The following is a 13,132-nucleotide window of genomic DNA, read 5'->3' as shown; positions in this document are numbered from 1 at the left end:
GACATTTAGCTTTTCCAGCTAATAAGAAGTAAGACAAAAATAGTAATTGGTTCCTTGTCATGATAAAATTTCAAATACATTTTTCTTTTTTCAGCTGAGGAAGCAGAATCAGATATATGCAGCTTTTCAGCAGTGATTGACTGTAAGAATTTGCAATATATTTTTCAGCTTGAAATTTGGAATAATTTTGAATTGTTGAGGGAGATGGCATGAAATGAAGTAAGTCTGCATACTCACTGACTGCAGCAACAGAGGAGCTTTTGCTTTCCAGAAAATGAGCAAAGAAGAAATAATGCCCAAATCTCAAAGATAAATGAGAAAGGAGTAAGAGCCATGCCTAGTAATGATGTGGCTATCAAGAGAAAGAAATTCAGGGAAGGTGGTGATTATCTATGTACTTCTAAGGATAGAGCCACACTGTGGTTCTGTGCTATGTAAGCTTGCAAAGTAGGATTAGTGGGACTTACACAACGCCTAGGCCTTCATCTCTGAACAGCAGAGAATACAATCAAAGAGATTCCAAGGAGGAGGTAGGAAAATTAAGTGAACAAGACAGGTTTGGGGGTTTTTCTGTGCGAGATAATTTTGGGTGTGTTTCCTCCCTGCCAACCAACCAACATAAGTAAACAAAGAATGAAGCAACATAGACTTAATTACCAGTTTTTAGGTTGTCATTTCATAAACAGACAAATTTCACAAAACTGTAAGTCCTATCCGCCACTCTTTGGGCAGTTGTGAATACAAGAAATTAAAGTGGTTTGAGGAGTTGACCAATCTTTCTGCTTTCCCTTGGTGATAAGTCTGAATCCAAAGCAGCTGAGATACCACGGGGAAATGTGCATTCCTCAGGGGAAGGCATGCACAATCTAGACAGTGAAGGTGATAAATGCAGAAATGGGAAAATGTACTACTTAACATTCTGAGAACACAAGTGAACGGAGGGCAGGAGTTCGCTGGGTCATGGATTTTGCATGGACATTTAAAATAATACAAAAACAAAGTGTCATTTGGAGGCCAGTGGGAAGTAGAATGGATTGTGGAAGAGAAGGTATGGTTTAACAAAGTGTTGATAATTCATTGAACAAACAGAACAGCAAGTGGGCTCCTGAAAGATTCCTTTTGCTGGAAGAGCATGGAGAAGATTCAATGTCATCACAATGTGTTAAATAATACTAAAGGATAGTTGCATTATTAGTACAGCTGTGTAAATATAAGCAGACTTGCTGATAATTTTTTAGATCCTGTACACAGATGCTTACCATCTGCATACAAATAGATCAAGAGTAGTCAAACTTCTAAGCAGGTTTTGTAGGCTTCCTGTTTCATCTTCTTAGAAACCTCTGCTTTGAAATATATATTATTTTTAGGTATTGGGGGAATGTGGAAATTTGATGCGAAGAGGAAATGGTTGGTGTAATTCAGCTGTAGATGAAATCCTACGTAGGCAATAATTATCACGATCTGGAACAGCTAATAATCAGGGAATGTCTTGACTGTGACTCAGTCTGTTGAATGAAAGGACTTGGGAAGATGAAGGATGATATGCTTCCCCAGAGAGATAGGAATCACAAACTAAGCAGAGTACCCTGGAAAGCATCTAGCCAAGCAGAAATTGAATCTTCACTGGACTTTTCCATTTACACAGTACTAGTCCAGATGTTCATGTTGCTGAAGCATCTTTATTTCTGAAGGAATATAAAGACAGGAATCGCCAACATCGGGGATGTTCACTGGTTGTGACAGTTGCTGTCAGGAGGCATAAGGAACATTCTGTTCCACACTACCTGGGGCATGGGGGCCAATGTCTTAGGATGAAAGGGCTGCAGAAAAATGTTAATAGACTTGTCTTTCTAGAAATCTTTCCATATGTGCTTAACACTCACCTAACCAGACAAAGTTTTTAGAAGCCTCAGATAGACTGTTGCAAATCTGCCCTTTACTGTTTGTCAGAGTGCCTCCTTAGTGGGCAGTGGAAGAAGAGTGGTCTGGCTAGAGGGTGGGAAAAAGAGGCATTTGTGGCATCACTGGGAGAAGAAAAGACAGTATACACTGGCAAACTTATACCATCACTAAACCCACTGGTGTCTGTCATGATAAATAAACCTGGAGCCATGGTTTTAAAAAGGAATGCCCCTTTTGAATGTTGTCAGTGAGAGCAGCAGTCCATAAGAAGATGTGCTTAAGCTTGTGCTTAGATTATTCAGCTTAATAGGTTTTCAATTTAGTTTCAATTAATTATTTTTAACTGGGCATTTAATGTTTGTAAGGTTTTCTCTCTTTTATCAAACATAGTTTGGTCACTCTATGTAGACAAGTCCCTGATAAACTGGAGACATTATAGCCTTGCTGGCAAAGCCACATTAAAATGCTTAGATAGTTTTTTTAGGGGAGTTCAATGGATGAGATATAATTTTCTGAGCTGCATGGTGGCCAAGTGTTGTGATTGTGGAGGTGGGCATGTGAGCTCTACTTTAAATTTCTGGCAACCACATAGGCTTGAATCATGCACTCTGCCACCATTTCTAAACTTTGAGGAACAATCCTTGGGTGTGTGAAGATACATGGGAAAGGGACAAGGCCCATCTGTGCAGAGCCATCTCTCACAGACTCAGAATTTCTAAGTGTTTGTTTCCAAGATTTTATGGAGAAGAGCTGATTTTCTTGTGGAACCAAGTGTTTGTGATACTGTGTCACTGCGTTAGAATGGTTTCATATGCAAAGACTTCCAAAGCCTGTTGGTGAAATAAAAAAATAGCTTTATGATTTCACACTACGCTGGGTGTGTCCTTTTAATGGTTCTTCTGTATATGTTGTTTTCTGTGTCTCTTCGAAGAATCAGGTTTGTTGCCATTAATAAGGAGACTGGATTCAGTGGACTATGCTTTGAGGTAGTTTGTTGTTTTACTTTTTTTTTTAAGATTCCTGGGTAGTCTCACTCATATGTTGAGAGTATTTTGGCTTCAGGAGCATATTTTCTTCTAAGATAGAATGACAGTGATTTTGATGTCTTCTGCCTTTTCTGTGAACAGTCATAGTCTGCCTGTTGGGAACATGAGGATATGTTAACAGTTCATTGCCATTGTGTGGTTCTCAGGCAATGCTGTACTGTTATTTTTTCCTGTCACAGGTAGTTGTTCTTAAACTGAAATGTATGGGGCAAGGGAAAAGACTTAATATTTGAATATTTCAGTTTAGTGTCATGGCCTGTAATGCACAGGAGGTGATATATATTACTGGGTGATTGTCTTGTCTTGCCTAGATTCAAGATCTGCAAGTTTGTGGTAAACATTATATAGAATTATTTCATATACTTCCTCCTAGAAGAGCTTGTTTTGGGGAGAGGAAAGAGATGCAGTATTGAGCTTTTATGACTCTTTGTGAGTCACACACACTGCGTGTTATGGGTTGACCCTGGGTGGCCTCCAGGCAACCCCCCAAAGCTGCTCTCTCACTCCCCTCCACAGCTGTATAGGGAAGAGAAAATGTAACAAAGGATTAGTGAGTTGAGATAAGGACTGCGAGAGCACTTTGGATGCTTATATCACACAAGGTAATTTATATTTTATAACATAATTATAACAAATATTTTTGAATTTCAAAACCCCATTTTTGTTGCTATACCCATCATTTACTTTTCATCATCAGTTTCAAAACTTTACTTTTTACATGATGAAGTAATAAGAGCTGCAGGTTAAAAAAGAAAAGTAAACTGAAAATAAAAGGAATAATACTAATTAATATAGGTCATTCCTAGTAAAGTAAAAAATAAATTAAACAAAAAGTCTTGTACTTTTAGATATTTTTAAATTGTCTACAAATTGCAGTCTCTTTAAATAGAATAGATAAATGTCTCTGTGAAACTATAATTGATTTACATCTTCAAATCAATGGTTAGCAAATTAGACATCTAACATGTAATCTGGAACTTGAAAGTTGTAACCTACTCCTGTTATTTCATGATTATGCTTACTTGATGAGCCTTGACTGTGTCCTAAGCAACAGAGACAGACATCTGATTTTCTGTTCCTAGCAGTTATGTTACTCAGCCTTTATACTTTGCATAATGTAATTGCAGTAATGGACCCATTAAAAAAAAAAAAAAAAAGGCAAGACGGTTTGCTGTGAAAATGTTTTATGTAAGTCTTAAATACCAAATAGGAGTTTTAGTGGGCAATCCAGGATGAGCTGTGTCGGCATGCAGTTGTAAAACCTGGTGCTGATTGGGTGCAGGAATGGTGCCAAGTCATGACAAACACCAATCCTGGTGACATCCATCTGTCACTTGATTATTGAAGACTTGATTGTATTTTTGTTGAGGGATAAAAATAAGACAATCATGAGAAGTCAGTTACTGTACAATAAAATTCATATGCTTTAATATGCCTTAGCAGTAATGATAAAGAACTTGGATAATCAAGATACAAATCCATAATATTTAATTAATGGTGTGGGGTGGTGAAACATCAAAGGACTGTGGTAACAAACATGTGGCTTCAGTGATCACCCTTCATCATGCAACATTCCTCTTCAAGAAACCAATTATGTATTAATGCCACTGGCTCTGCTCTCACAGCTCCATTTTCCTGTGCACCCATGAGCTGTGTGGAAGGCAGTCACCTTTCTTGGTGTCACCTGAGACACGTCTCTTCTACCATCACAGTAGCTATCTGTGCTCCATATTGCTTCAACATCCTTCACCTTTCTACTTATGTGTGCTTTTTTGGGCACTCTGTGGGGTATTTTTCTCCTCTAATTTTTTTGCTGATGATATCCAAGAGTCCTGTAGATAGGTTTAGAATATTCTTGCAGCCGAATCAAACTTTTCATTTTGAAATGCAGTTCTCTTTAAGAAAATGTATCAATTCTATAAGCGGTGTGTCAACACATTTATACAAAATCATTGTGTTGTGTTGTTTTGTTTTGTTTTTTCCCTCTGAAGCGGTGTGTGTGTTTGAAGGCAGAACCTACTTTGAAGGACAAAGAGAAACTGTTTACTCAAGCTCAGGGGACTGTGTTCTTTTTGAGTGCAAGGTAAGAATACTCTTGATGGAATAAAAATTCTTGCATGTTAGAAATATCAAAGTCATGCTTTTGAAAAATAGGTGTACCTCAGGAAGTGACAGAAAAGACATCTAATAGGTCCTGTGTTTATGTTGTCTGAGTTCTACATCAAATTTTTGCAAATAAATTTACTTTGCATAGCTGCAAGCTTTGATGATACAGCTTGGCAATCAAGCGGCATTCTTTCTTCCCTAAGTACTGTCCCCACCGTCAGTAATGAAACATCAGCAGATTACCTTATGTTTCCATCTGCAGTGTTATTGTTCAAAATTATGTGCTCAGGTGTAAGATACACAAATGTGATGGGGGCATAGTTTGAAATTCAGGATCATTCTTAGAGGAAAAGCTAGAGGGAAAAGAAGAAAAAGAGCTGGTACACCAGGTATCTGGTATTGATGGAAATTGGGTAGGCTTGGGGTTTTTATTTGTAAACACAATAGATCTGATGCTGAGTCAGTCTTGCCCTGCTGCATGAATAGAGCTGCTCTTCAGGGCAGAAATATATTTTAAGGGTGAAATATACCCCAGGGACAGCTGTGGGTTAAGAATTGCACAAACTGCTGCAGTGAGTTATGCAGTCTCTCCAGGGGAGGGATGGGGAAAAATCCTTTCTGGTTAGAAAGCTGCAGGCTGGAGTTGAAAACCTGCACACACATTTCTCAGCAGAGAAAAAGAGGCAAGCAACTCCTCTCCCTTCTTGCCATGCAGCTGTCCATCAGATCAGTTTCTGGAAATCTCAAACATTCTCATACAGTTGTTAAAAAGTGTATCTTACAAATAAGAACTGGGAATTCTTGTCTAACTGTTGTTGATTTTAATTTCTATGAGCTTAATTGCTGCAGTAGGCCTTTGAAACCCTTTTTGAGAATGGCAAGGAGAAGCTAACCAGGAATAACTGGGAATTCAGCTGTAGGCTTTTTAGGGCTATGAGCTTGCATTTTCAACATGGCACCCAGGACATGAATTTTATGATTAGTCAGTGGATATAATTAGCAACAATCAACAGTTATCTGATGTTGCCTTGTGTTCCTTGCAGCTGGCAATTATGATACTGTATGAAAAAAAATAGCCTCTGTTGGCTGGGCTAGTCTGTGTTTTGTTGATTAGACTTGTTTTCTGATAGAGTGCCTCACTGTCTTGGTAGAAATAATAAGCAGCGACTTTAGCTGATTGAAATGTTGCTTTTTCAAGGACTGAAGTACATAGAGTTTCTGCTGAACAGCCTTGTGAATGGTAATTCAGAGCACAAAATTTGTAAACTTTGTTGATCAGTAAGAAATTCATAGATGGGCATTCTTTTATTACTACCAGAGTTCTCATAAAAGGATATAATTAATGACTTTAAGTCAAGAGGTATTAATAGGAATGGCACAGGTACTGGTTTCATGCTTGAAGGATTATAATAATGTTACCAAGGCAATGTATGGAACTTTTTCATTTTGTCTGGATGTAATTAAAAACATCATGTTTTGTTTTCATTGCTGCAGTTGTGCATGCTATAGGCATGCACTTCTCTGTTTGAATATTATAAATAAGGGAATGAAAAATTAGCTTCCAAATTAGAATTTATAAAAGATTAAAATTAAATCTAGACTACCTTAATTGATGTTGTTTCTATCAAAGGTTAATTTAGCTTATGGGATTGCTGGGTTTTGTTTGTTCTGGTGTACAGCACATCTCTCTATGGTTTGCTTTATTGTATTATAAGATTAAGGCTGATTTCTCTGTCAAGATTGTTTAAGGTAAAATTTGAGCAGTCATTTTGATATTGGCCACTGTGTACATGTTCATCTTTATATTTCATGCCTCTGAGGGACATGTTTGGTTTGTTTTCTTTCTTTGCCCTATCATGACTAGAGCACTGCAAGACACATTATTTATGGCCCGAGGGAGCCTAAAGGTGGTACACTTGTGGTAGCCAGGTTGCTAAGGCAAGCATTCTGTGTGGCCATACTGCAACAATTTCATGTGACCTGCACTGAGTGCCTGAAGATCCTTAGACACCATCTTGTGGTGTACACTTCCAGATGATTGATGAAAGCATCTCTTTCCCAAAAGGGACTTGGTGCCAGTTTCTTTCATTGTTACTGCCACTGAAAGCAGTGAGATCAGAGATACAGAGGTTTGATTTTACTTGCTGTATATATAACAAGCTTCTTCAGAATATTCATGATGGGGACCTTTGACTGTGGAATCCGCTGCTTCAGTTTTTGAGAAATAATTGTAACTCTTACAGGCATAATGCTAAGAGAAACTTCTGAGGCAAGTTACTTGACAGCTAGGATAAGAGAAGAATGAGAGTTGTTGCCACACTTCTCCTTGCTTGAAAAAATTTGAGTGTAGGAGAGTTCCCAATGCTTTTATTGTTCTATGCTGTCCTCTCAAATGGCTTTTGAAGGTACCTGGAGTTTGGCCTAGGCATGGGTTTGTGTACATTATAATACTGAAACTCCACTAAAGTTGTAACTTCCTTTATTTCACAGTATTAATCAATCACCTCAATTTAACAGGACCACAAAATGCAGCGAGTTCCAAAAGACATCTGTCCAGCTTTAAACTGCCCAGAATCTCAACAGATCCCCTTATCTCACAGTTGCTGCAAAGTCTGTAAAGGTAAGGTAATGGCAGGATATATAAAGCTCAGTGTAATTTTTCATTCTTATAAATGAAAATAGACTTTTTTTCTCATAACTTTCAATAAGACACTCTTATGCATGATGATCACTGTAGATCTTGGGAAGCTGAATAAGTAACAACTGCACTGTGACATCTGAAAATTGTTTGTAGAATGTTTAATAATGCAAATTCAGGGAAATAAGTTTTTGTCTTTTATTTCAGCCAAAAATGGGTGGAGAGTCTAATAAATCATATATATAATTAGTGATTTTTCTATGTTTCACCCACTTCAGTGTCCAAATTAAATAGTCCAGACAAATATTCATGTTTTCCAGCATCTTTCTGGGGTGCTTTGAGGTATCTCTTTCAGAGAACTGTTCTTGCTATGCAGTTGTTCAAGCATGTGAGTAACTCATTCACCTCTCTGGGGTTGTAGTCTACATTTGTAAGCAGAAACTTTGGGAAACATTTCTGTATGCTGTGCACCTTTGCGTGCTACACCCAGTCTGATCCTTACCAAAGAAGAGAGATATAGGAAGTGCTCTGAGTCCTTGGCCCACCCTTTTGATTTGAACACCAGTATCTTAAAAGCTATTAACATTTGCATCTTCAAGTGGCTACATCTGTTTCTTCTATAGCTAAATAAGATAAATTGATACCTGGCATGAAGGATGGTGTTAGGCTCTTGGACTGATTTCAGGTATACATCAGCAAAGATTGCAGCTATGGCTATTTCTGTGCTACTCAGCACAAACATGAAGGATATGATTAATGACATCAAGCAGAGGGATAAGAAAGTAGAAGAAAAGAACTTAAGAGAAGACAGGTCTTCAAGTCTGTCACAGTTCAAAATAATTTCTTAATGATAATTCTCTATAAAATCTTCAGTAGCTTAGAGAAAAACTAATGTTTCTTGTGTTTGGTATAGCTAGAAAATTTTAATCTATGTCGGTTAAGTGCTTTCTGAATATTTTCAATCCTCCCTGAGCTATGCTAGCTTGGCTTCTCATGAGGTGAGGAGCTTATTCTTTAAACAAGCTGCTGTAGGCTATTAGTCAGCAGCATGTATTTTGTCTATTAATACAGCTGCTGTATGAATGTTGAGAATCTTAATAATAATCTGTATAAAAGCCCTCATGCTTTCTGGATGACATGTATCATCATAATTAATGTCAAAAACTGATACAATCCAATACAGGCCAAGAAATCCAGAAATAAGCCTGTTGCTTTCCCATGAACTCAGGATTCAAAGAGGAGGGCAGCAAAAAGGCAAAGAGTAGATGTTGCCATGGCCAGAGGTGGCTCCTGATTCACACGCTTCTGCTGTCATCAAGGAGTACTGGAGACCTTCTTGCACAGTTAAAAGTGTAGAATATTTTGCTCCTTAATGTCCTGTGTTAGATGCCATCATTATGGTAGCTGTGTTGAATAGTGATGTCTGAATAACATTACCTAAGCATACCTTAGGCAAGAGAAACAACTCACAACAGGAGGAAGAAAAGCATTAGCCTGTCATATCACAATAGGTCTGTGATGTTTCTATCCTATGTCACTGGGTCTCAGTACTAAAACATTTTGTCTCTATGGGATCTTCTGCTTCCTTTTGCTTCATTCCTGCTTCTTCACACTCTTCCTGAGCTGTCCAAGTGCAAAAGATTTCTTTGACCTGACCTCCAAGCATCTCTGCTGCCACTGTCCCACTTGGGATCCTTGTTTACCTAAGTTTCTGTGAGGTTAGGGTTAGAAGCTCTTTCACAGCAAAACATGAAGCAGAAACCAGGTGGAATGATAAAACTAATATTTTTTACTGCCGAAAAATACTTTTTTTGCTATTTTGCAAGAGGCTCGTGTTGCAGCCTGATGCCAACTTGCATTCTGGAGCTGTTGCTGTTACACCAGTCCTGGTCTCCTGAGCCTGACCTACATTCCCAAGGTCTCCTGTGGTTTTAAGAGAATAAAGTAATTATTGGAAAATACTACTGATGCTTGATCAATTAATGTTTTAGTGAAAGAAGGAAACTTGAAACAAATAAAATTAATGAGAAAACAGGAAAGGAGAGAAGTTCCACACCTTTATATAAAGATCTGGAAACTGTGGAAGCTTCAAGTCAGTTTCCAGAACCAGCTAATATTGTTCAAGAACATAAAATCATTAAATTTCAAAACAGGTGAAAAAAACAGGTGAAACTTTAAAAGAAACCTACTGAGTGGAAAGGTTCAATCTAAATTTTCCAACCTATTTTCATAGTCTTAAACATTTATAATTAAGGCAAAATGTAAAATGGCCACACTCAGGAAAAAATTGGAAAAGAAAAAAATAAGAAAATAGGAATGGCAAACAGGTGAGATTTAAAAATAAAATTCTCTGTTATGGAAAGAATGATGTAATAAGGGAAGAGTATTCAGTTAGTGGAGGAAGGGAAGAGATCAGGGAAGAGTAAAGCAAAAATAGTCAATGTTAATCAAAGGATTTTGGTTAAATATAGAAGGATTTTATAAATACACCTGGGAACTAAAAGTGCTAAAAGTACTATCACTAGCTAAGTTTCTAAGCTGTCAAGCTCATTTATAAATGTACAAACAAACAAACAAAAAGGACAAGAACTATATAATTAGGACATGTCCTGTAAAAGTAATTAACAATGACAAGGAGACAGTAAGGGGATTTAAGCAAGCCTTCTATCCAGCTGCTTCAGATCAGTGCTATAACATGAAATTGAATTGAAGACCTAGAGACAGTCTGTTCTGGTGGCCTTTACTATTCCTCTCATCCATTTCATGCTTGGTACAATTTATTTTTCTGTATCTCACAGACAATAGAAAGGTATTCTTTGACCCAACTGAGAAAAAGATAGCACTGTCTTTGACAGGTATGTTTCGTAATCCCTGGATTCTTTTTAACCCTCAATGATACTTGTTTCTGTACAGGCCATGACTTTTGCACTGAAGGACATAACTGTATGGAGCATTCTGTGTGCCGAAACCTAGAGGACAGAGCTGTCTGTAGCTGCCGAGATGGCTTCCGAGCCCTTCGAGAGGACAATGCCTATTGTGAAGGTGATTCCTTGTGCACAGGCTTAGCACTTCTGTTTAAATTACTGTGGGATGAGTCTATTCATTCAAAAGCTGTCAAAGGGATAGACATATTCAATACAATTAATTAGATGTTGATCGACTAAAATAATCTCTTCAATTAAGTTCTTTAAAAGAAAATTAAAAAAAAATCTGATCCACATGACCAGTTAATATGGCTGAGGTCTTGAATTAGAAACATGCTTCCATAGGAAAATTTTCCTTTTTTAATTTTCCTTTTTTAAATTTTCCTTTTTAGATATCTAGGCAATCTAAATTCAACCATTTGAAAAATGTATTAGTGTAACATATAGTTTTTACTGCTGCTTGTTCCTATTTTCTCTCCTCAGGAAGTAAGAAATGCTATGGATTAGATTCTAGTACTGTTAATCACACTGAGTAGAGATTCACAGTTTGAGTTGCTCTATTGGTATCAGGGAGCAACAAGCTATTTAATCAGAAGAGAATCATCTGTACAATCTAGCATCATCAGGTGAAAGGAACCCATCCCCACTCCAACAGTGAAAGTCAAAGTCCTCTGCACAGTCTCCCAGTGTTGGTGCTCACTGTTGCTCTGCCTTATGAAAACCCTGATTCTGTAAACACATAATACAAGTGTGCTGTCAGGCCATTCTCACCATAAAGCTTGTGTTGGCAGCAGAATGAGCTTTGACAAGTATGTAGTTCTGTTCAGATTAAATTGAAAGTCAAGCATCTGTGAGGAGATGTAGTTTAAGGTATTCTGCAGTTCCACCTGCATTATTCTCTGTTGATGCACAGTAAATGGGATAAAGTGAGGCCTTTTAAGATTGCTCCTTTGGCTGAACTCTACTGAACTTAATGCCTGCAGCTTGCTTGACTTAGTAGCTGCATTAACATCAGTGGGTATACTCATTCGTAGATTCACATTTGAGAATTTGTGGCTGTAAGAGCATATAATTAATTCAGCTTTATATGCATCTCTACTTAATTTTTATGGAAAGCCTTCTGATGTAAGCTGGTTTTGAGAAGCAGAACTAAAATTCTTCCAGAAACAAATCCCTTGCCCCCGTCATGTTCCAGGAGGTATCTGACATCAGGACCTGCTGTGTAACTTGTAGCATCAATTGCTTTTTATCCCGTAGTCCCTGAAGACTGCTGTGGCTTAGGCTGTGGATTTGTGTTCCTGGGAACTCATCAGCCATTCCCTATATTCAGGAGTCACTGGAGCAATGGAGTTACGGTGAATTTAGGGGCTTTAAGATGTTTGTTTTCCTGCAGCTCTATTGTCACTCTGCCAAAAGAAAGCAAAAGAACAAATTACACTTTCTTGGTGATCTCCATGTCTCTCACATTAGAGTCTGTTGCTTTGTGTGTAACTTGCCAGGCATGCCATAAGCAAAACAAAAGAAAAGAAACTTTTTTATCAGCACTGAGGGTGAAATGTTTGATGAGGACACAGTTGATTATCATATGTGAGGCTGATGCATTCTTATTATAAGAGGATTTATCAGTTTGTGCAGTACCTGATTTCAATATGATGATCTTTTGAGAAGATTTCTTGGCCCAAATGTTTCTGTATGGGCAAATGACATTGATTTTGGTGGTTATCATGAATCTGCTTAACTTCTTTCAGAGAACATTGCATAAGTGAATAAAAGATTGGGACATGTTATTTACATAAAAATAATAGTTTTGCTTACTACATTTATAGGCATTAAATTGTAACTTTAAAATGTTCCTGATCCAGGAACACTCGCCCATGTTGAAGATAATGGGAGTAAGTTACACTAGGAGGATGTGCCCACATGAGCAAAGCTCAGGAGGCTGGGTCACGTCCCAAGAGGTTCTCCCTGCCAGAGGTGAAGCTCCTCAACAGGCAAACCATCCTGACTTTGCTTCTGGCTCTGTGCTGTAGCTGCGGTGTCGGCACCACGCTTCAGCTATGCACAGCTGGTACGTGGGTCCAGACCTGCCCTTGATTGTCCATCTCTGACTGACTGAGGTCATGTGCTGGAAGGATGGGAAATAAGGCTACAAATTAAAACTTCAGGATTGTTTTTGTGGAAGGGACAGGGGACTGAAAGACCCGTTTCTTCAGAGTTGTGCTTTTTCAGTTCCTGTATCCCTTTTTCAGTTCAAATGTCTCTTTGAGCAGAGGATTTTATTTCTGGAAAGAGACTCTTATTTTATATACTGAACTAACAAACAGAAAGGCACAATGGCAGGAGTGTAACACCAAGTCTTTTCAGAGTCTTGTGCCTCATCTTGAAAGGCTGAAATGGTCCCAACCTCCCTTTCTCAGTGGATACCCTTTCTTCACTCTGCTATTATTCGGTCTTTAATTGCAAGCAGTGCCAGGTATAGAAATATTGAGTTAACACAAAACCTTTCTGAGAAGGTT

General features: G+C 38.0%; 1 protein-coding gene across 3 annotated transcripts in view; it reads left to right on the top strand.

Moving 5' to 3' along the window:
- Positions 1–13,132, top strand: part of NELL2 (neural EGFL like 2) — a 134,172-nt gene that overhangs the window by 47,698 nt on the left and 73,342 nt on the right. For 2 of the 3 annotated variants that reach the window (XM_021545322.4, XM_021545323.4), the window contains exons 10-12: positions 4,940–5,031; positions 7,572–7,674; positions 10,606–10,734. The exons of the other annotated variant lie outside the window; for it this stretch is intronic. In XM_021545322.4, the coding sequence (XP_021400997.3) occupies positions 4,940–5,031; positions 7,572–7,674; positions 10,606–10,734 (324 nt within the window). The remainder of the gene's footprint in view (positions 1–4,939; positions 5,032–7,571; positions 7,675–10,605; positions 10,735–13,132) is intronic. 3 annotated transcript variants of the gene reach the window in all.

This window comes from Lonchura striata, chromosome 1A, assembly GCF_050655825.1.
Source record: "Lonchura striata isolate lonStrDom1 chromosome 1A, ASM5065582v1, whole genome shotgun sequence".
Lineage (NCBI taxonomy): Eukaryota > Metazoa > Chordata > Aves > Passeriformes > Estrildidae > Lonchura > Lonchura striata.
Note: the sequence above shows the minus strand (reverse complement) of the source record. Positions and strands in the feature narration are given on the sequence as shown.